The 25,089-nt window shown below is 35.0% G+C and overlaps 2 protein-coding genes across 2 annotated transcripts; both read right to left on the bottom strand.

Annotated features, from left to right (window-relative positions):
• Positions 1–1,822: 1,822 nt before the first annotated feature.
• Positions 1,823–5,979, bottom strand: LOC149143056 (uncharacterized). Its single transcript, XM_089451663.1, has 2 exons — positions 4,932–5,979; positions 1,823–4,398 (listed from the first exon to the last, which is right to left on the bottom strand). The coding sequence occupies exons 1-2, from the start codon at positions 5,977–5,979 to the stop codon at positions 1,823–1,825; spliced, it is 3,624 nt and encodes a 1,207-aa protein (XP_089307789.1).
• A 7,527-nt stretch (positions 5,980–13,506) lies between these two features.
• LOC149143055 (uncharacterized) lies at positions 13,507–20,987 on the bottom strand. Its single transcript, XM_089447611.1, has 3 exons — positions 20,597–20,987; positions 20,283–20,420; positions 13,507–14,235 (listed from the first exon to the last, which is right to left on the bottom strand). Exons 1-3 carry the CDS (start codon positions 20,738–20,740, stop codon positions 14,176–14,178), a joined length of 342 nt encoding a protein of 113 aa, XP_089303737.1. The 5' UTR covers positions 20,741–20,987; the 3' UTR covers positions 13,507–14,175.
• Positions 20,988–25,089: the final 4,102 nt, after the last annotated feature.

Below are 25,089 nucleotides of genomic sequence, written 5' to 3'. Positions count from 1 at the left end.
GAAATGGATTCAGCACCATCAAACCACTATCAAACTATCAAAAATCTTTAGGCATTTGAAATTTTGAATCTTGAATTTTGAAAAAATTCTTTAGGCATTTTGATTCTTGAATTTTGATATTTGTAAATCAGATTTCTCAAAATTTCTGCTAAAACTTCAAAAATCTTCAAAAATTTATAGACATTTGATATAAATTGAGTTTTGAAAAAAATATTTAGGTATTTTAAATTTTGAATCTTGAATTTTGATAGTTGTAAGTTAAATTCTCAATATTTTTGCTAAATTTTTTACTATTTTCCAAGTTAAATTATAACTTTATTAGACTATTTTTTCTTTAATTCACATGATTATTATTTATATTTTTCATCTTTATTAAATTTATTATAATAATCAAAATTATTTACATTTTTATTGTTAATAAAATTTATAATTCAGATCTTAAATATTTGTTGTTAATGGAATTTGAGATTTAAGTTATTTAGTTGTGTTTTTATTGTTTTTTTTTAATACGAAAACGGGTATTGGGATATTTATATTCCTGCTGGATTGAAAGCCAGTAAACTTATTACAATGAGGTATTAATGAGGTATTACAATGAGGTTATTACAATGAGGTATTAATGAGGTATTACAATGAGGTCACTGTATTCTGATGTGGGTCACTTTTGTGAGTGAGCCTGCATCTTATTCTTACAAAGTTCTTCTTTGATCTATGATGTATAATTTTTGTTGTTTTCCCCCAATTGGAGATACATACGAATTTCTTTAAAATGAGGCAATAAAGCATTGGAGCCTACAGGGTAGGGAATGGGATCCCATGAATCTTCTTTATTTTCCTGCTTGATTCTTGCTGAGAGGAGAGTGGCCTTATTAGCCTCTCTATTGAGTGCTCTTAGCACATGAAAATAGTCTAAACTCTGGAAGCATTTTCCTATTCCCTTGATTCTGGTTATCAGCCTAGAAAGTTTAAGATCCTTCACTTCAGTGCTGGTTTTCAATGCATCTATAATAACTTGGGAGTCTCCGATTACATTGGCTGTCTCAATACTTGTTTCTTGGAGGATCTTGAGGCCTTGGTATAAAGCTAGAGCCTCAGCTTGCACGCTGGTTGTGTGACCCAGCCCCCATGCGAAGGAGTGAGATATTTCCCCATTTGGGTTTACTATGACTCCTCTTGCCCCAGCTTTGCTTGGGTTTCCCTTTGCTGCCTTGTCGAAGAAGAGTGTGTCTTGACATTGCTTTGAGCCATTCTTTAAAATCATCTTTTGATTTCCTTATGTGCCCCAGTATATATGATTTGCATCATCTTTTATGTCAGCCAGGCATTTTGCTAGCAAATTATTTTTGATAGAATGCCCCAGGCTATTTTAATTCCCTGGTTTCTTAGCGGTTGACCTAGAGATCTGTCTGTCCATTTTGAGAACATCTCCACAATGTTGTTTGGCATTAAGAAGGTGCGGCCCAGGTTCTGCGCGAAGGGGCTCCAGATTTGCTTGGCGTAATTACACTCCAACATTATATGCACTGCTGTCTCAGAATTTGTTTGCATAGATGGCAAATAGTGGGGCCGTAGATCCCTTTTCTTTGGAGAATGTCCTGCGTGAGGATGCGTTCATGGCACAGCTGCCATGCAAATGTATCAGTCTTCGGCCAAGATGGTATGCGCCATACCCCATGCCACGGTGCTGGATCGATCGGCACATGAGGTTTCTCACGCAGTGTTATGTATTCGTTGGCGACTGTGTATCCTTTGACATTCGTCCCCCATCCCTTTTTATCTTGCTTGCTCATTTGTGTGGGGGCCAAACCATGCAGGTGGTTTGTCAGCGCCTTCCACTGTGTTCGTAGGTGATCTGGCACCGTCTCAGTTTTCCAACCCGCCATTTTTCATCTTGCCACCGTGAGATGTCCCAGAGTGTGCGCAGTCCTTTGTGATCCATCCAACTGCGCAGTTCCCTGGAGACCAGCGTAAATTCCAGAGACTCCTGATTCATAATTCGATCTGTCCATATGTTTATCCTTCTCTCGTTTCCGGGGACCCAATAAGATTGCTCTCTGATTAGAGGGCCTGCTTTAGCTAGAATTTTGTGGAATGCTGAGTTCTGTTTGATGAGAGTAGAGTTCTGGGCTTGAGATTCACTTTCTAGACATCTTAGCCGATATCCCCTGAAATACTTCTTCCATAAGGCGATCTGTGCCCAGCCTGGTTTGGGCGCAATGATCCTCCAAATGATCTTTGCAGCCATGGCCACGTTCTGATGAATAATGTTTTTGAAATTCAGTCCCCTTTCCCACAGAGGCTTGGCTATTGTTTCCCAACTGATGAGGGGGATTTTCCTTTCATTTTGCCTTCCTCCTTTCCAGAAAAATCTGTCCATGAGCTCCTCCATCTTGTTCAAAATGGTTAGAGGGGCAATGAGACCTGCAAAGTGGAATATGGGAAGACTGGAGAGCACAGATTTCACCAGAACAGTGGATGAGGCAGCAAAGTCAAGACACAGAGATATTGCAGAGAGGACCCTAGGCGGGGTATTCCAGCGATAGATATGACATTTATTCTTATTAAGGGCACTACCAGAGGCCTTGATGGAGACATCCAGGACAACTTTGAACTTGGAGGGGGTGGAGTAGGTGGCGCTGCCTAATAGCAGGGTATCATCAACAAATAAGGCATGATTTAAACTTTTGACTCCTCTAGCTATACACAGGCCATTGATTTCTTGATCATGCATTTTTTTATCTAGCAGGAAACTGAGGACCGAGGCTTGGATGACAAAGAGCAGGGGGGAGAGAGGGCATCCCTGCCTGAGGCCCCTCGAGGCTTTGAAAAATTCTGTGGCTCTTCCGTTTACTAGGGGGGCAATCCAAGGCTCTGAAATGGCAGCCTGGACCCACTTTATAAATTTTTCCCCAAAACCAAATTTATACATGACATTCCATAGAAATCTATGATTGACTCGATCAAAGGCATTTGCTAGGTCGAGTTTGATCACCATACCTTGTTCCTTTCGGTGGAGACTTGAATGTATTGCCTCTTGAACGAGTGTGTAGTTGTCCACGATTTGCCTTCCCTGAATGAAGCCTCCTTGGTTTTCCGGGATAATTTTTGGCAGGATGGGCTTCAGCCTGTTTGCAATGACCTTGGTAATTATTTTGTACCCAATGTTGCAAAGCGAGATCGGACGAAATCTGCTGAAATTGTTGGCTCCTTTCTCCTTTGGTATGAGTGCTAGGAAAGCGGAATTTGTGCTACCTCCTATTTTATGAGAATTTTGAGACTTTTGAACCATTTTAAGAAGGTCCTTTTCCACAATTGGCCAGCAGACTTGGAGAAATCTGGCTGAGAAGCCATCTGGCCCCGGGGCCTTGTCCGGCTCCATGTCAAAGAGGGCTTTTTTAACTTCCTCTTTTGTGATTTTAGCCTCTAGTGCCGCGTTCATACGAGGAGAGATTGCTTGCGGGATAATGCCTAGCAGCTCTTGGTGCTGGAGCGGCTCCTGATCTTCAGTAAAAAGCTTTTGGAAGTGTAAATAGGCTGCCTTTTTGATGTCTGGAAATTCCTTGTGCGTATCATTATCTTCCTTGATCTCAGAAATAGTGTTGAAGCATTTCCTAGCTTGAGCTTGCTTATGGAAAAAACTCGTATTCCTATCTCCTGCTTTTAACCAGAGATTCCTCGATTTTAGTCTCCAATATTCTTCTTCGGCCAGGCAGGCTTTGTGGTAACGCTGCTGGAGATTTATTTCCTGGTCCATCATCTCCTTTGTAATTATGGCGCTCTCCATGCAAGATTGATGAGAGGCAAGGGAGGATTTGATGACTTTCCTTTCTGTTGCTGGATTTGAAAGGGTTTTTGCCCAGCGCTTCAAGACTCCTTTTACCCTTCTGAGTTTTTCCTCCCAAATGAAGGAAGGTGAGCCTTTAACTGGTTGGCTCCAGCATTCTTTGATTGTTTGCATGAAAAGAGGCTCCATTATCCAGAGGGGGTTGAATCGGAAGGGGATGGGTCCCAGATCTGAGTGGGCAAACAGCTCTAGCTTTACCGGCCTGTGATCCGAGATGCTGCAAGGAAGAATGTGCATTCTAGGTTCTAGACCAAGCAGCAAAAAGGAGCTTTGGATGAAAAATCTATCAAGTCTGGCAGCTATATGACCAGGACCTACTCTTTTGTTAGACCAAGAGTACTTACCTGATGAGGGTTTGATGTCTAGCAAGTCCCAATCTTGCAGAAGATCCTCCGCCCATTCTCTTGCCGGGTCTCGAACAGTGCTTCCTCCCCTTTTCTCAGATGAGTGGAGAGTGAGATTTAGGTCTCCAGCAATGATTACATTTTCCATACTTGTCAGATCTGCTTGGTGTTTTATAGTTTCCCAGCATTCCTTTTTCTCCCTTATGTTGACTGGAGAATATACATTGAAAAGAGTAATGATTTCCTTTGTGTCGAGATTCTGCATTTTTTGCATCAACCAGTGGGTGTTGCTTGCTTCATAGCTGAGTGCATATATGTTGGGGTTCCATAGGATTCTGATCCCTCCTGAAGCACCCCTGGCTGAGATTGCTCTTGCTTCGCTTCTGGGCCATAAATTTTTGCTAATTTGCAGGAAGAGTTTGTCTTCCAGTTTGGTCTCCTGGATGAGAAGTATGTCTGGGGCTTCTGTTCTTGCTAGATTCCTTATGGCTTCTTCCTTGACTTTGCTCCCCAGACCTCTACAGTTCCAGGAGATGACCTTCATTATTTATGTTTCTGGTGGGCTCCCTTGGAGCCTTGGGGCTGATTTTTCATCATTTTGGGCTTTGAAGCGAGGAGCTTTTCCAGCGTTGGTTGGCTGCCCTGTAGCTTGTCTTTGTAGGTCTGCTGCTCTCTTTTCTCTTTATCTGTTTTGCGCCCTCTTGTTGATCTTCTTATCGAGGTTTGGGAGTCTCCTATTTCGCCTTCTTCTTCTGACTCCTCTATTTCTTGATCTTCTTCTTCATCTTCTGGGTCCGTGTCTTTGGGGTTCTCAGCTTCTTTTGGAGAAGTTGGAGGTGAGCTTTTCCTTGAGGATTCTGGCTTTTGGGTCTCTGTCTCTGGAGTGTCTTCTGTCGGTTGACTTAGGAGGATAAATTTGTTTTCTTGCGTCTTTTTTGCAGGGGGTTTCTGGGCATTAGATTTGCCTGTTAGCCCACCCTGCTTCTGTCCCTTTTGATTGGCTCTAGTTCGTCTTACTTGATTCCATCCTTCTTCGTTTCCTTTCTCTGGCTCTGGGTTGGTCGGGCAGTTTCTAGCAAAATGCCCATACACATGGCATTTCCTGCATTTGAAAGGCAGCTGTTCATAATCCAAGATCTGCACGTGGGACCAGCTGCCTACTTTAATTTTGACTGCTTCTGGTAAACCTTCCTCTAGATCTACCTCCACGCAGATCCTGGCACAGTCATACTGATCCTTGTTGCTTGCCCGATCAATGAATTTCCCGAGGGAGTTGCCGATGTGTTTCAAGGATTCCCAGTTCCAACAGTGAACCGACAGATTTGGGAGACGAACCCATACTGGAACAGCCTTGGGGACATCTACTGCTGGGTCGAAATCCGGTGTCCATTTGTTCAGGTAGAGACCCTGAGGACCCATGAAGTACGGTCCATTTCTAAAGATCAGGTCCTTGTCTTCTCTGGAGGTGAATTCGAAAAGGAAAAAACCTCGCCCTAGAAAGTAAGAGGTAACGCTTTGGCTGATCAGAGGTGCCCAGTTCCTGTTTACCCATTGTTCTGTAGTTTTCGGGGATGGCCACAGTCCTGTGAATTGGCCAATGAGACCCCGCTCCGCCAGAGATAGAGCGACCTGCATGGGAGTCTCCGGGGGTAAAGAGATCTCTGGAATCTCATCTATTTTCTTGACGAATCTGGAGGCTTCATTTCTTTTCTTCGGTGGCAAGCCTGCCAGGAGCTGGTTAAAAGCCTCAGCGGCAGGTCCTGGGGGAGGATCATGGCCCAGGGACTCCATCAAACTTAAAGCCGGCCGCCTCAGGGGCAGCGCAACAGAGAACGCCCCAAAGCCAGAGGGACGACTTGCAATCAAGATCCGATCAGGCTGAAAAGATCAGGCAGGAACCGATCTGATCTGAGGCCGCGAAGCCCACAGAGAATCAGGGAGGATCGCCGGGGAGAAGGCCTGCAGGAGGCAGATCCAGGCGCCGGGCTCGAAGGGGAAGTCAGGGCACGCTCTCCTCAGCGAAGAGAAGGCCCGCTCAGGATAGGACCGATCCGTTCAGAGATCAAGGAGTCGAGAGGAAGAGGGGATCGCAGGGGGAAGGGCCTGCAAGGGGTAGGGCCAAGGGCCGAGGCTCGAAGCAGGACAAAAAAATTTACTCTTGGAATCTGTGTTTTTATTGTTAGTGTTTGGTAAGTTTCAATTTTTTAAAAATAAATTTGTGATTTATTATTTTATTTAAAAAAATAAATTTTATATTGCAAAATAAAAACTAAATCTATGTAAGTTTAATTTATAATTTATAATTTCATTTAAAAAACTAAATTTCTAATTTTTGATTTTATTTAAAGAACTAAATTTTATATCTTATATCTAATAAAAGCTCAAACTTGAAAAGAAAAAGTTGAAAGAATAATTTTTCAATCAGTCTTATTTGTAAAATTCAAATTTCAAAAGCCCAAATCCAAATATATACAAGATAAAAGATTAACCCCAAAATCACTAACCTCAAAAAGCCCAAATCCAAATATATACAAAAATAAAGGTTAACCCCAAAATCACTAACTGCAAAAGCCCAAATCCAAATATATACAAAAATAAAAATTAACCCCAAAATCACTAACCGCAAACAATTATTATAAAAAAAAAATTAAACCCAAAATCACTAACTACAAACAATTATTATAATTAAAAATTAAAAATTATTATACAAAAATAAAGATTAAACCCGAAATCACTAAATAATTAAACCATTATTATAATGAAAAATTAAAATTATTTACAATTAGAGATCAATGAATAAATATGAATTTTAAAAACACTAATTGCAAACAAATATTATAATTAAAAATTAAAATTATTTACAAAATTAGAGATAAATGAATAAATAAGAATTTTTAGTTCTGACTTATAATCGAGATTTTTATTATAATTAAAAATTAAAAATATTTACAATTAAAAATCAATGAATAAATATGAATTTTAAAAACACTAATTGCAAACCATTATTATAATTAAAAATTAAAATTATTTACAAAATTAGAGATAAATGAATAAATATGAATTTTTAGTTTTGACCCATAATCGAGATTTCTACGATAGATCTCAAAAATTTAATACAATGGGCTGCCAAGCCTCTAAACTTTGGAGTAAGCTATCTCCCTAAATTTTTGTTGTAATAACTAAAATTATTTATATATATTTTTTATTTTTATTATTCTTAGAGTATAAAGTAAATTTTTTATAAAAAACATTTAAGTGGACATTAGAGAATACAAATAATTTATTTTTCAAATTATTAAATTAAATTTATTTAATTTTTTTATTAGTGCAAAGAAAAATGACTTTTATGATTAGAGTGAGATGATATTAAAAGTTACAAATAATTTATCATTTGTTTAATTATTAAATTGAATTTATTTAATTTCTTTTTATTGTTGAAGAGGAAAATGATCTTTATTTGGTAATCATTACTTGAAATTTACCATTACATAATGGCAAGTCATTCTGATGGGTGGCATAATGTGTTAAAATATCAGACAAGAAACAAATTCTATTTTAGTCATATTTATTCACTTTATATGATGGGAGACATAAAGTGTTCAAATGTCAAGGCAAAAACAAATTTTATTTGTCATTTATCCACTTTAATACACTTATTTATTATAAATTTAAAAGAACCAAAATTATATATTATAGTTTTTTTAGAAGTTATAACATTAGCAATTGGTCCAATAGGTGCAATGAGAAGCCGATAGAATTTTTAAATTGAAAATCATGTATTTTGATTTTTATAATCAAATAATAACAATTCAAATATTACATGTATTTTAATTTTCATAATCAAATAATAACAATTCAAACATTAAATTTAATTTTTTTTTGTTTATTTTTTTACAAAGTTTATAATTTGTAAGTATATCAGAGTTTGTTAACAAAAACATGCATTCTAGAATGTCATTACAATTGCAGGCTAAAACATTAAATACTAGACACTCAAAATGCCAATGCATTCTAAAAATTAACTAAATTAAATTATAAATTGAGTGTCACAGATCCATTTATGCGTGCAAAATCATTTATAAAAAAAAGAAATTGTAATTTGGGTTAACATTTTATGGAGTTGTCTAATGAGGTAGATGGCTACTTTTGGCCGAAATCCGAGTAAAAACTTTTGGCCTGAGTAAAAAAATTTCAAAAAATCTTGTAGAGATCGTGTTTTTGATGGTGAAAATGGATTCAACACCATCAAAAACATCTAGAACACTTAAAATTTTGAAGTTTAACAACTATAACTTGGATTTACAAAAATCCTTGCTGTATTTTCTCTAAATATAACGGAGTTGTCTATAATGCGACTTTTTGGAGATTCCGGTGACGGAATCCGACGGAAGAAATTGAGGTTTAAATTTTGATTTGTTGCAGTTAAAATGGTTTTTTAACTGCATATTTGGATTCAACACCCTGAAAATCCCCTAGGACGCTTTCATTGTGCAGAAACTAGCTATCAAACTTGCGATTCCAATAAATTCCTACCGGATTTTGACCGGAAAAACCCGCCGGAAAGGCTTTCAAAAAGTCGCGTTATAGACAACTGCAAATATAACTAGAATTTCTAGCATTGCGAAATTGTATTGTTAATACATGGCTTATTGAAAAAGGTTAAAAGTTCAAATTCAAAGGTAGAAAATATGCATCTAGGAATCAAATCACTATGCAAAGACATGAATCAAATCACTATGCAAAAACATTGCATCTATATTTAATTATAGGTTCCTAAGAATTGAGATAGTAAGTAAAATGCAATTAACCACATGTAGTTTTTCTATATTGAATTGTAAATAGTGTTTTTCCATTTTTTACAAGTTCATTTTACAAATAATTAATTAAAAGAAATATTAAAAGATTTTACAACAAGATTTTGGATTTTTTGTGTTGAATTAACTTTTTTACTTTGGTTTAACAAATAATAGTGGCTTAAGTAAAGATTAAAGATTTTTATTTTTTTTTGTAATTTGGAATTTTAATGTGGTAAAAAAAATTGTTGAAATTGTATCATAGGTTTTTTTGTTTTGTTTTATCTATATAGTTATTTTTTTATATATATCTATATGGATATTTTCTTTTTTGTTTGGGGCCAACATTATTTTTTTCTATTTTCATTATTATTATTATTATTTATTGGAGACACAAACATAAACATTATTTAGATTTCTAATTTTTTATTTTTACATACTTACACATGGGGGGCGGTTCATATTGGGCCTAGAATGTCCCTCTAGCACAACAATCAACAATCTATGATATCGATCCCAAAGTGGCATTTGAGCTTAAGGAAAAGACTTTTTTAGGAGGGTTTCGTATAGCCTTAATTTTATAATATTTTGTAAATTAATTTGAAAAAAAAATCAATTCTTCAACTCATTATTAAAAATATTTCATGAATATTTTAAAATGATTTAATTTTCAATTATGATGATTTATTTTAACTTGTAAGTAGGCTAGCCTCTATTATAATATTAGACCTTATCAATACCATATTCTACACAAATTTTGTTTTAATTTAATTTTATAATATTTTGTATATTAATTTGAAGAGTAAAAATTAATTTCAATCTTTCAACTTGAAATTATTAAAAATATCTCATGAATATTTTGTAATGATTTAATTATTAATAATTAAATTAAAATTCTAAAAATCTCATTTTAAAATAAACACACTTATCAATAGAATTACACTAAAACCATGATTTTTACCATTTATATTCATAATTTCTAACAACATAATTACACAATAACCATGTTATTAATAACTGATATTCATAATCTCTAACAACAATAATACCTATGTTACCTAAAAAGTTATATAAAATTTAATATCTATACTTATAATTTAGAGTGAAATAAAAATTATATAATGTAGAACTTATAATTTAGAGTGAAATAAAAATTATATAATGTAGAATGAAATAAAAAAAATGATTTTAAATTATATAATGTATATTGAAATTAAATATATATATATATATATATTTCTTAATGTTGAAAAAAAATGGCATAATTTTTTTATAGCAAAATAAAAAATATATTAATCTAGAAAAAAAATTGTAATTTACAATAAAATTAAATATATGATTCAAATTTAAAATCAAAATATTAAAGTTGAAAGTAAATAATAGTAAAATCAAAATATTCGTTGCTATGAATGAAGTATGTTGGCAGCTAATACAGGAAACGTAAAGAAACAACTTGGAACAACTTGTACCAAGCCGCTGCCTTTCCAGCCACATCTGCGCGTAGTGCGCGTAGTAATTGTATGTAGATGTGGCTGAAATTACCACACCCACTGATGGCACCACGTATGCAGATGTGGCTGAAATATGGCACCACTGAAATGCAGATGTGGCTGAAATTACCATACCAACTGATAATGGCACCACTGAAATTGCCACTACGTCCGAAGAATGTGCCACCATTCCGGCAAGTTGCATAACTCATAGCCACCATTCCTGTAAGTTGCATAACTCATAGAATATATTGGGAAGTTTCAGAACAGTGCCCGATGTACACATGTCAATTAGATCAGAGTATGCCACATGTCAATCAGAGAATCAAAAGGGAGACGAAAAAGCTCATCCAAAGGAAAACTTATTGACCTAATAAAAAAATATATTAAACATCACATGGTGAAATGACACCATATCAATCAGATCAGAGTATGCCACATGTCAAAGAATCAAAAGGTAGACGAAAAAGCTCATCCAAAGAAAAGCCTATCGACCTAATAAAAACTAGCAATTGCCCCAAAAGGTGCAAAGAGAGGCCGATAGAAATGTTAAATTGAAAGAATTGTATTTTGGTTCAAAAAATAAATATTATAATAATCAAATCATTCAAACTAAACTTAGTCAATAAATTGCCCAAAATAAAATAAATCCTCAATCAAAATTATATAAATTATTATTCTTCGTTTCTCTCAATTATTTATATAATAAAATCCAATCAATCATTCAGAATTGAGCACATCAAGGTGGCCCAGTCCACTTTGCCGCTAGAAATAACATCTCAATAAACATAAATACATTTGAGGAATACAAATCAGTTGACATAGGTAAAAGATTACCTCAATCTATTGTGTTCAAGATATTTAACTAATTCAATAACTATAACTATTTCTATAAAGGGGGTTATACTCAACTTACACTTCAATTTTCTTTTTCTCAATAAACATGAGGAATCAAAACTTATCCAGAAATTTACACTTCAATTTCCTCTTTCTCAATAAACATGAGGAATCAGAGCTTATAGAGCTTATAACAAAACTGAAGAAAGCAATCAACCCTGCTAAATACTTATTATCTGAACAAAGCAATTAACCTTGATAAATGCTTATTGATTGAAAGTTGATATCTTCCCAATTTACTTATAGATGCATTAATCACATCTCATTCCAAGATCATGGACATGAGCCAATTGGAAAATCCAGCATCTCCGAAGCTTAGGCTCTTATCCACTAAGGTCTTCATTGAAAGGAGGCACGAAGGAACAGCCAAACAGAGCCATTGGAAAACATACCTAAAATCTAAAAATGGTGAGACACAGAGGGGCACTATATTAGGGAAGAATGAAGGGTTCCAAGAGGGAGATTACACTAAAACTACCCTGCAATCCCTGGGGTATGACCTAAGATTATATATCTAATTGGTTAAGAGCTCATAGTCATTGGATGTAAAGAAACAATAACAATCAAAGACAAAGATATCAAGAATACATCTCTTCTTCCTTACCAAGCACCAATGAAATATTTCATGTGGTTGGATTTTGTTTACATATGATGTCACTGCATGTAAAAATCTCATTCCAACATCTCATTTCAAGTAGCTTCTTTTCTTTTTTTGTTGAATTCAATTGCATAAAAAATTTATAACAATAAAAACATATAACAAGTCCAAGAAATTGTGGCCAAAAACTGACAATAAAAACATATAACCTTTACCTATATAACGATCAACATTGCTATAACTTCTTTTGCAATTTGTTTGATCATATATAACCCTACATTTCGTACATTCAACTATAGTTTATATATATATATATATATATAAATATAAATGACTTTACTATCAAAGACTCCTCATTCTATTCATCATTTCAAAGTCCATATATGAACACCTCAAGTCACCTGCAGCTTCTTTTGCAATTTGTTTGATCATATATAACCCGACATTTCGTACATTCAACTATAGTTTGTAATTTCTATCTTTCATATATATGTAAATATAAACAAATGACTTTACTATCAAAGACTTCATTCTATTCATTTCAAAGTACGTTAATGAACACCTCAAGTCACCTGCAAGTTGTAGCCTCCCATAATTGGGAATTCACTTTCCTTTTCACGAATAAAATTTATTGCAATTATTGGCCATCTATTAAATGAGTTCCAATACAAGGGCAGCATCCAAATGAAATTCACATGTACATAAGAATGACAGAGAATACAAGGGCAGCATCCAAATGAAATTCACATGTACATAAGAATGACAGAGACTGTTCCGAGACCTATAATTTTTGTAGATCCTCAAATGAAACTCACATGTACATAAGAATGACACAGGCTGTTCACCTTTTCAAAGTAAAAGAATGAAAGCATATATACAGGGCTCTCAGAAACTCACATGTACATAAGAATGACACAGACTGTTCTGAGACAGAAGAATAAAAACCTTTTCAAAGTACAAGAATGAAAGCATATATACACGGTTCTCAAAGATACATCGAATATGGATGCCAAAGATTGAAAAGACGAAGTACAGAAATTATAGTTCTCTAAAATCTTAACTATTAAATAATTAGGCTTTTAAACTAAGAACCCCACAATGCAAGTCCTTTATCTAATTAAACTGAAAAGTTCCAGTTATTCATCTAACTGAAAAAAAAAATAAAAAAAAAAAAATAAATAAAATACTTTAGAGTAAAGCTGAATACAATATTAAGCTAAAAAAATTATATCATTAACTAAAAGAACAGCATTCCGCAAGGAGATATGGTTAAACCCATCTCTCCAATATGTAAACTTGATTTTAAAATAGAGTTTATTGATCCGTGAAAACGAAAAATTACACATTTATGGTATATTTAACAAATTCAATTCACTTTTACAGACCTTGTTCTACACTTTTACATCAGAAATGCCAGAGGAAATAAAATACTTTAGAGTAAAGCTGAATACAATATTAAGCTAAAAAAATTATATCATTAACTAAAAGAACAACATTCCGCAAGGAGATATGGTTAAACCCATCTCTCCAATATGTAAACTTGATTTTAAAATAGAGTTTATTGATCTGTGAAAACGAAAAAATTACACATTTATGGTATATTTAACAAATTCAATTCACTTTTACAGACCTTGTTCTACACTTTTACATCAGAAATGCCAGAGGAAATAACCAAACACCACAATTTAATTTTAAATACCAATGAACAGTTCATTGACCATTAGAATGAAATGGGGTAATCCCAATCCGGCGTCAAACAACTCATCCTTACCAACCCTTCACTTTTACAGACTTTGTCCTACACTTTTACATCAGAAATGACAGAGGAAATAACCAAACACCATTAAATACCAAAACTCATCCTTACCAACCCTTCACTTTTACAGACTTTGTCCTACACTTTTACATCAGAAATGACAGAGGAAATAACCAAACACCATTAAATACCAATGAACAGTTCATTGGCCCTTGGAATGAAATGAGGTAATCCTAATCCAGGTTCAAACTACTCGTCCTTACCAACCCCTCCCATATGACCACTAATGGGACAAATATCTAATCCTAACACCAAATTGATTATATCAGAATTGGTTAGCCCAATTGGCCTCACTACCCACCCTAGGTATGTTAGTCTGCTTCTTGGAACACACATCTACTTTGAAGTTGGCCCCACACATTTGCCCATCACCATCAACACGAAGCATTGGCATCAGCTTATTGAAAGGATGTTCAAAGCTATGCAATCCACCTGATGTAGAGAAGTAACAACCTGCGAAGGCAAATGCAACAACCGATATTACATTAGAGGCTCTATAGCCAACATTCAACTACACTGTCATGTGCCAGATATAGCTAAAAAACAGATAAGCTCTAATTTAGCAGTCCTATATTACCTTGGGGAAATGGAGAAAAAGATTTTCCACATTCTTTTTCAAGACGTTTGGCTCATCAGATAGTACAAGGTAATCATCAGCTGCAGTGCCCCAAAAGAAAGGCACTGAACCATCAACATCCTAGCAAAACAAATAGTTATTGGTCAAAAGTCAAGAAACCCACAATTTCAAGGAATGCTTAATATTTTATATGGGAAAAAAATATGTTCAAATAAATACTCAGGGCACCAATCTGCTATTGGGACATTGGAAGTGAAGCCAATGATAGATCATATGAGCAGAATTTTTGGGGTAACAGGTGCCAGTAGCCCATCTGATTATAAATAACTAATCTTCCCCCTTCCCTCTCCCAAAACAAATAATTAGAGCAACGCTATGGGAAAATAACTTAAATTTATTTCAACGAAGTAAGAATGTGAGCAAATCTTTGGGAAATTGCTTTAGCACATTTGCAAAGGAATACAAACTATCAGACTGGAACGTTAAAAGTTTTCGGCAAAGAGATATATTTAAAAGGGATCCGATTTAAATCACTGTTCTGTTTCAAGTCACTGACAGTCTTATTTTCCTGCATCAAAGTTGTAAAATAAATCGGATAAGCCCAATGTCATTACAGTGAACTTCCTATTGAAACCCCATTTTCCAGATATGGATCCGTTCAAAATTCACACAAAACACATGGCTGTGTACCTCTTTTCACTAATCTGAGGTCACTTTACATGTAGATAAATTAATTTACCTTTCTTCTAAATGTGTATTCTCCATAATAAGCAGAAACAACTTCAGAGCTCCCTGATTGACGCGTGCTGGTTGACCATCATAAACTTTGAGGCAACCAAAGAATATCTTATTTCTAGTTGGGAGATTTCCCTCTCCATATTTGCCCTCTTTGACAATAAAATCTTCTAATCTGTGAAACGAAGGGAAGGCAACATATACAACATCTTCATCCTCAGTCAGAGTAAAACTCTATGGGCTATTTTCGCAAACACGGAGCAACTCTTTCCAAGCCTTGGGGAGCAACCCAGATGAAGCAAGAAAGGTTGCAATCTCCTGAGCTACGGTGAATCTGCAACGACATTTCTTTAAATTAGAACAATATGGGCATCTGAGAATAGACTCCTCTCTATTTCTTACTGTATTCATAAAAATGTGGCATATGCAAAGTTTACAAGACAAGATATAGACAAAGAACGAGTGAGCTCTGAATTCTTTTCACTTATGTGAGTTAAATATGTCCGTTTTGCAAATGCACCATTCTTTTTGTAAAACAGAAGTTATGGAAGAGATGACCAGACTCTTCAAAAATACCACGCTACCTTCATTCCCTGGAATAATATTAAAAGGAATATAAAGTATTATAAAAGATTACATATACACGCACATAGCTTTCAAACAGGAAACCCTGAGATCGCTTATCTTGCGAAAAGCTGCAGGTCAAAAACCAGATTATTGAATCTGCCCTTACTGGACTGAATCAAACTTTCATTACACCGCTCGGTCGGAAGGGACATCAATCCTATAATTCTTCCAAAGGCTTAAGAAATCAAAGAATTTTTAGTAGGTGAAGGACTCCATGATTAACCGGCACTAATGTTATGACTGTTGTTGCGGAGGTCCACACCAGTAGTTTGAATCAAAACCTATCAAAATCCGCATAAAAATAAAGAAAACCATAGATTAAACATGGTAGGATTTGGGATTTTTCAAGTTTTTTTTCCAATTTCTTTAAATTTGATTCAAATTTAAGAGATTGTTATTCAAATTTTGCTGAAATAAATTTTTTAAGAAGATAAATCCATATATAAATTCAAAAATACAATTCAAAGATTCAGATACTGTTTTGGAAAAAAATCTAAATCTAATAACTTAAAAAAATAAAAGAAGTAAACTTCATATTCTTAAAACTTCCTATTGAAACCCCATTTTCCAGATATGGATCCGTTCAAAATTCACACAAAACACATGGCTGTGTCCCTCTTTTCACTAATCCGAGGTCACTTTACATGTAGATAAATTAATTTACCTTTCTTCTAAATGTGTATTCTCCATAATAAGCAGGAACAACTTCAGAGCTCCCTGATTGACGCGTGCTGGTTGACCATCATTACCTTTGAGGCAACCAGAGAATATCTTATTTCCAGTTGGGAGATTTCCCTCTCCATATTTGCCCTCTTTGACAATAAAAGCTTCTAATCTGTGAAACGAAGGGAAGGCAACATATACAACATCTTCATCCTCAGTCAGAGTAAAACTCTATGGGCTATTTTCGCAAACACGGAGCAACTCTTTCCAAGCCTTGGGGAGCAACCCAGATGAAGCAAGAAAGGTTGCAATCTCCTGAGCTCCGGTGAATCTGCAACGACATTTCTTTAAATTAGAACAATATGGGCATCTGAGAATAGACTCCTCTCAATTTCTTACTGTATTCATAAAAATGTGGCATATGCAAAGTTTACAAGACAAGATATAGACAAAGAACGAGTGAGCTCTGAATCCTTTTCACTTATGTGAGTTAAATATGTCCGTTTTGCAAATGCACCATTCTTTTTGTAAAACGGAAGTTATGGAAGAGATGACCAGACTCTTCAAAAATACCACGCTACCTTCATTCCCTGGAATAATATTAAAAGGAATATAAAGTATTATAAAAGATTATAAAAGATTACATATACACGCACATAGCTTTCAAACAGGAAACCCTGAGATCGCTTATCTTGCGAAAAGCTGCAGGTCAAAAACCAGATTATTGAATCTGCCCTTACTGGACTGAATCAAACTTTCATTACACCGCTCAGTCGGAAGGGACATCAATCCTATAATTCTTCCAAAGGCTTAAGAAAACAAAGAATTTTTAGTAGGTGAAGGACTCCATGATTAACCGGAACTAATGTTATGACTGTTGTTGCGGAGGTCCACACCAGTAGTTTGAATCAAAACCTATCAAAATCCGCATAAAAATAAAGAAAACCATAGATTAAACACGGTAGGATTTGGGATTTTTCAAGTTTTTTTTGCAATTTCTTTAAATTTGATTCAAATTTAACAGATTGTTATTCAAATTTTGCTGAAATAATTTTTTTAAGAAGGTAAATCCATATATAAATTCAAAAATACAATTCAAAGATTCAGATACTGTTTTGGGAAAAAATCTAAATCTAATAACTTAAAAAAATAAAAGAAGTAAACTTCATATTCTTAAAACTTCCTATTGAAACCCCATTTAATGGCTGTAAGGATAACCACCAAGTAAAAATTTCTTTAGATTACAACATTTCTTTAGAAAAGGCCAACTCTGCTACATGAATCAACAATGATCGGTGAGGGGTAGTTTGTTGTAAAATAAATGGGATAAGCCCAATGTCATTACAGTCATTATTGGTCAACCCAATATTCTAATAATGGCCGTAACGATAACCACTAAGTAAATATTTCTTTAGATTACAACATTTCTTTAGAAAAGGCCAACTTTGCTACATGAATCAACAATGATCATTGAGGGATAGTTTTAGTTATGATGACAAATGCAGATGATGTTTTACCATGGATAGAATTTTTCATAGGATCTTACAATGGATAGCTTCTGTCATCTGGACTCTGGAATCAGATAGAAAGTCATGAATTTGGCAATTTGTCCCGTAAATTGTCCACAAGTTACAATATATATATATATATATATATATATACTTTCTCTAATTAAAAAACAGAGTACATAACTTCAACTGCCACTTCATTTCAGAAATATCCACATTGTGAAAGTCAACGCTTTCAAAGCACTAGATCTAGAATGCAGGTTAATACGCAGGTTAATGGATTGCCACACTGTTTCCAGTGAGGATGGAACCTAAAGACCACGAATTCACTGGAAGCCTGGTAAATTCTCCACCTTACCCTTAGGCCACAAGCTAATTGTAGAGTCATAATACTTTATCTTGGGGTTGGTAATTTGAATTTCTTAAAAGAATCTTATCAAAGGGGGGGTTTCATAAGCTTCCCATGTGCTCTGTGAAATTCATCTCATCACACGCCATGTACTAATGTTAAGGTATTCCAGAAAATAGACCAGATGGAAGGGACTCTGCAGTGTGAGCGTGTCCAGGATAGTAAAATGGTAAATCTATGGACTAAATCAAACAAACAAAGTCTTATATTTTTTCAAAACGAGCCTTATCCTCTGTCAACTACAGGATCAAGAAATCATCATATGCCATCTACGAATGTGAAGATACTCCAAAAACACAGACCAGATTGGAAAGAGTCTGCAGTGTGAGCATGCCCAGGCTAGAATATGGTAAATCTATGGACTAAATAAAACAAGCAGGACGGTCTTATAATTTTTCAAAACGCCCCTTATCCCCTCTCAACTGCTGGATCAAGAAAATCGATTCCCTAGAAACGACTACGAAAGGAGAAATATTGGAATCCCTCATTTATTATCTGAGCAAGGTATGTAGCATGAAGGATTGAAGGAAATGTGCGATGAAGCAGGTTTGAGATGGGAACAATAGAAGTGTTTATGTCAAATATTTCAATGGAAAATAGAAAATAAAGCACAGAAAAGGAAAGGATGAGAAAGAAAGCGTACAACTGCTGTAAAGAGAGCCTCGGAAGTGGAGTCATAAAGAACGAAGGAAAACTTCCCCAATAGATCTCTAACGACCTCATCTGCACGATAAGGACCCCTATCTCTGAGAGTCCGATAAGCTTCTATGATAATCGCCACTTCATCTGCAGATTTGTTGAGACCATATCGTTGTCTCAACACCGCTACATTATCCAAGATACCCTCGAATATGCAGAATAAGTTTACATTTCACAAATTGCTCGTGCTCAATTTTCAGGTCAGACTCTCAGGCATACCATTGCGGAGTCGCTTTTCACATATCTCTGTCATTTACTCTCTGGATCGTATCGGACAGCATCTGCGTTCTGGGCTTATTGCTGGTAACTTTCTGCACATTTTTCTCACTCTACATATCAGAAAAGTTTACATTCATAGCATTTCGATTCGATGCAAGGGAAATCGCATTAGTTACGATATTTTGTTATTCATTTTCACCGTGCCTGTACCTAACAAGGTTTCCAGTATTCAGAATCTTTGAAAACCAAAAGATCGAAATTAGTAATTATTGCCAAAGGGATCTTGACAGGATGGTAAAGCGGAGTAATTTAATCCCTCCATTAAGATTGTTTCGCCCTGTTGGGCTTTCTTGCGCCTACAAATTGTGAAATAGCAAACTCATGATCTGAATAGGGTTGAATAGCATGAAATAGGTACTGTTATATTAGCTCCCTACAAAACCAAAGGTTGACATGCATCAAGCTATGCTATCAGAAATTTTATAAATCTTGTTTTCAAGTTTTGCGATGTCGGGAACTTTCTAGGGTTTTTTCCATTCGTTTTATGATTATTGCTTTGAAATAATTTGCCACAGAGCAGATTATTTAGGGTTTAAAATAAATATAATTATTGTTTTCAAATTTTCACAGAAAAGACCTTTGAAGCTGCCATGTCTTAGTTCAATGGGTAGGTAAGAGTTGTTTTTCCAAACAGTTTCAGATATCAAAGATATATTTCACCTTTTGCTAATTCTTTGATCAAATGAGTCGCGCAGAGATAAGTTTTGGGTGATTTTTAAAAAGCCTTGAATTTTGACCTTTGCTACCAGTTGGAGGTTAGGGTGATAGTTACATTAAAAAAAGAAAAAAGTAAAATAAAGAATACTGGGATACACCACTTTAATCAAAAGCTTCTCGAAGAGCTTTATGTTTCTTGAGTAGTACAGTATCATAAGCCAACTATTTCAGAGCACGAAAAGGACATGCTGGCACTAATATTCTCAAATTGGAGAAGGGTTAAGAAACATTTAAAAAAAGAACAATTCAGGTGACCAGAGAAAGGGGGGAAAATGTGGAGATGAACCGTTTGTCTTGGAGGACTTCCGGGGAGCGAACGAGTTCTCTTTGCAGTAATCAGTGGATCGCTGCTACTTTCAGATAGCCTCCCCGATGATGATAATGATGATGGCGTCGTCGTTATCGTCGGTGGGGATGATGAATCCTGTTAATAACTCCGACCTAATTAATTTGCATTAAAAGTAACCTCCAAGCCATGGCTAATCGCATCCAGATATCCATAACATAATCTAACTCAATCCACAGGCAAAGAAACACAAATTGAACTGACTGTAAAGAATTATTTGAAATGAAAAGAATTGAGCAAAAGGAATTCATTACAGGAGGCGCCGAATCCCGTGCTTCCTTATTACTATTCTGTTGAGCAAGCGTTGAATCATTATCTTTACCATGGGGATGTAATGGGGCTGAGGCCTTTGAGAGCTCCAAGGGGGCGAGACTCCAGGCGCGAGCGAGAAATTCCATGGATTCTTTAGGGATTTCTGGAGCTGCACTTACACATGCTAATGTGAAGCATGCCCTCCTGGTTTTCGGCCTCGATTTGATCGGTAATCGCACTTGCCCTGATTCTGCGATGGCTAGGTCGTGCACAACAGATTACATTGCAGAAACGGGACACATCATTGCAGCAGTTAATGGAAGAGCAGGAAAACATTATTGCAACCCAGCGTGGAAGAGAACAGGAAGAGTGGAAAGCGGAACAGGAAGAGCGTGGAAGAGAACAGGAAGAGTGGAAAGCGGAACAGGAAGAACAGAAATGGTCGTGGATGAAAACAGAAGATCAGGGAGCTGAAACGGAGCAGAGAAACAAAGTGTAATGCCTGTTGAACGCCAGGTGTCAACGTCAGAAACAAAAGGCCAGGTGTCAGCGTGAGAATGAGAAGGACGACCAAAGGTCCCTTTCAAAGAAAGGCCTATCGGCCTAAATATATTAAACACCAATATATATTAAACACCACAGGGTGAAACGACGCCATGTCAATCAAATCAGAATATGCCACATGTCAATCAGAAAATCAAAAGATAAATGAAAAACCTCATCCAAAGAAAATGCCACATGTCAATAAGAGAATCAAAAAGGTAAATGAAAAAACTCATCCAAAGGAAAGCTAATATATATTAAACACCACACCGTGATGTCAATAAGAGAATCAAAAAGGTCAATGAAAAAACTCATCCAAAGGAAAGCTAATATATATTAAACACCACACCGTGAAATGACCGCAAGCGTCAGAGAAAAATAACCATAATCTATGTTAACTCGACAGGCAATAAATTTGCCAGCAGTGAAATGACGCCAAGTGTCAGAGAGAAATAACCATAATCTATGTGAACTCGACAGGCAATAAATATGCAATGGTGGCGGAGCAAGAATCAAGATTATAAAAAAAATAGACCTACATTAACTAATATTTTTGCTTTCTATAATATATAATTACATATTTAGATTTTTTAACTCTATTCTTAAATTAAATACAAATATTTTTGCATTTTTTAATATATTATTACATATTTAGATTTTTTAACTCTATTTTTAAAATTAAATACAAATATTTTTGCATTTTATAATATATTATTACATATTTATATTTTTAACTCTATTTTTTCAATTAAATACAAATATTTTTGCATTTTATAATATATTATTACATATTTAGATTTTTTAGCGCCACTTTTTATATTAAATACAAATATTAAGCTAAAAATGTTTAAAACTTAAATATAAACAATTTAACTACTAAGGAAAGCAAAAAGGTCGACAAAATCCAAAATTGTATTTCATTTACCGAATGTGGGAGTTTATCCTATCTTTTTACCGGATTATCAATTCAAATCTTGAGAATATTTTGGTTCACCGACTCCTACTCCTCAAACGCGATATTTTTTTAATATAAGAGATCTCGTGAAATATTTTTTAATTATAAAAGATTTGAAGCCACGTTTTCTAGAATTCTGCTGTGATTTTCATTTAAAGTTTAATTTGATTTGTGTTTAATTCTAATTAATAAATATATATTTCTTATTTTATCTTATCATTTTTTTGGTTTTAATTATATAATTAAAAAATAATAAATAACCGTCATGTATCTTGAACTGGACTGGACATTTACAGAAGAGTGCAGAGGCATAATAAAGAATATATCTCCAGCATACTGTAATAAAAGCTTACACATCTTTATTCATTCATTAATTTCTTCTCATTTCACAAAAATATAATTCTGTAATAAAAGTTTACACACATCATTATTTATTCATTTATTTCTTATCATAATTTCATGATAATTTTATCTATATTTAACTCGACACAGTAAATTTGAAATTGTGGAGGCGTAGAGGGTCAAAATTGTAAAAAAGGTTTTGTTAGGCATAATAAATAATATATTTACAATACTTTTGTTTCGATTATAAATTTAAAGGGGTTGCGATTTTTTTGGAGATTCCCGTAACGGAATCCGGCAGAAAAAATTAAGGTTAAATCTTAATTTGTATTAATTAAAATGGTTTTTTGACGGCATATTTGGATTCAGCATCCTGAAAAACCCTTAGGACCCTTTGATTGTGCAGAAATTACCTATCAAACTTGAGATTTCAATAAATTACCACCGAAATTTAGAAAAATTTGACTACAAAAACCCACTGACAAAACCTCCAAAAAAAAAAAAAAATAGCACTAAAAACTACGCCAAACTTAAATGCCTAGCCAGCTCGCAATGTTTGGGCGAGTCCTATTTCCAATCCTATAACATATTTATGACACTCTGACATGCGCCGGAAATAACCTTTTATAACATCGCGTCCGGATAATTATAGAAAAAAAGAAAACGCTGCGCGTTATAAACGGCTATCTCCCAAACATGTCAGGCGTCATAAATATGTTATGGGGTTGGAAATAGCTCTTGCCCAATGTTTGTTAGGCATAATAAATAATATATTTACGACACCTTTGTTTCCGTTACAAACTTAAATGCCCAGCCGGCCCGCCCTTCCTTTCTTGCTCGGCTTTAATGCTCTGAAGCCATTGAAATTATGAGGAGATCTATCTTTTTTGTGACAGTACATTGGTGTAAATTTGGTAATTAAATGCATGATTATTGACTTAACACTCTTTTACCTTTCGTGGATGGAAATCACCAGAAAAACAGAGGTAGCAGGGACTTGTTACTAAAGAACTCCTGTAGCAAGTAGCGGATCTGATATTGAGCGAAATCACCAGAAAACACAGCGGTAACAAGAACTGGCTGCGAAAGAACAGTTATAGCATCTGTGCAATTGATTGAAGGTATGACTTGTCGCAATATTGATTTGAATTATCGATATTTTCTGTTTTGTCAACTTTCATATTCCGTTTCTTGTCCCTACAATGTCTTCTTTGCTCACATTGATAGATGTTTATGCGAGTGTCGTTTGAATTGTGGTAGTTAAGCTTTGTACAAACACCAGAGGGTATTTGTACAAGCACCAGACGATATTTACCTAACCCTAATTCAAGAAATTATGTTGGTTTTTTCCCGATATGGCCCAAACTTGCTCAATCTCTAAGAAATTGTCATATTTGTTGTGGCCCTAACCTTCCTCGAAAGTCTCATCGTGTCTTCCTTTCTCTGTGGTTGGGTTTCTGGATAATCTTATTTTCTGGATTGGGCCTTTAAGATTATCCTGGTAATGAAGCAATATATTTTTGCCCGTACTCAGCAATACAAGTTCCAAAAAAGACGGAAATCGGTATCATATGAGGAGCAAACAAAGTACCAAAGAACTACAATTCACCGAGTTTAATACATAAAAAGTCCAAACCTGGCACTGAAGCAATATCTTTATCCCCATACTCAGGCAATACAAGTTCCAGAAAAGACGGAAATCGATATCATTTGAGGAGAAAAAGAAGTACTAAAGAAGGCTCCAATTCATCGAGTTTAAGACATAAAAAGTTGAGTGCAAGCAATTTCTTTATCCCTGTATTCAGGCAATACAAGTTCCAAAAAAGACGGAAATCAGTCTCATTTGAGGAGAAAAAGAAGGCTCCGATTCACCGTGTTTAATATATAAAAATTTGAAACCTGGCATTGAAACAATATATTTACCCCATACTCAGGCAATACATGTTCCAAAAAAGACGGAAATCAAATGGCAATATATTTACCCCATACTCAGGCAATACATGTTCCAAAAAAGACGGAAATCAATACCATTTGAGGAGAAAAACTACTAAAGAAGGCTCCGATTCACCGAGTTTAATACCATTCTCATAGAATACAAGTTCCAAAAAGGACGGAAATCATAATCCTTGCCAATTCAGTTCTTGAAGTTACATTTGAAAACAACAGAGATGCAGAAAATACCATCGCAGAGTGTAATTTTCAAGAAACAAATATTGATTTGGAGAGAAGCAGAAAATACCATCGCAGAGTGTAATTTTCAAGAAACAAATATTGATTTGGAGAGAAGAGAGGGAAATCATAATCTTTCCAATTCAACTTCCATACCAATTCAGTTGAATGACAATGCACATAATATCTCTTTGCCAATTGAGTGGGATCATACTATAGCAGCTAAATTTTTATGTATTAAATTGGGTGAATCAGTTAACTGTTATAGTATGATCAATTAGCAAAGAGATATTTTGTGCACTGTCATCCCACTGAATTGGTATGGAAGTTGAATTGGAAAGATTATGACTTCCCTCTCTTCTCTCTAGATCAATATCTGTTTCTTGAAGATTGCACTCTGTCATAGTCTTTTCTGCATCACAGAGATCTGCATCTCTGTTATTAAGTCGTTCTTGTATACATTTTCTTAATGTAACAAATGGACCT

The sequence above is a fragment of the Pinus tabuliformis genome, chromosome X, assembly GCF_031772625.1.
Source record: "Pinus tabuliformis cultivar Carrire ecotype Pingquan chromosome X, CPIR1, whole genome shotgun sequence".
Taxonomy (NCBI): Eukaryota; Viridiplantae; Streptophyta; class Pinopsida; order Pinales; family Pinaceae; genus Pinus; species Pinus tabuliformis.
The sequence above is the reverse complement of the archived record's forward strand: the minus strand, read 5'-3'. Positions and strand labels throughout refer to the sequence as shown.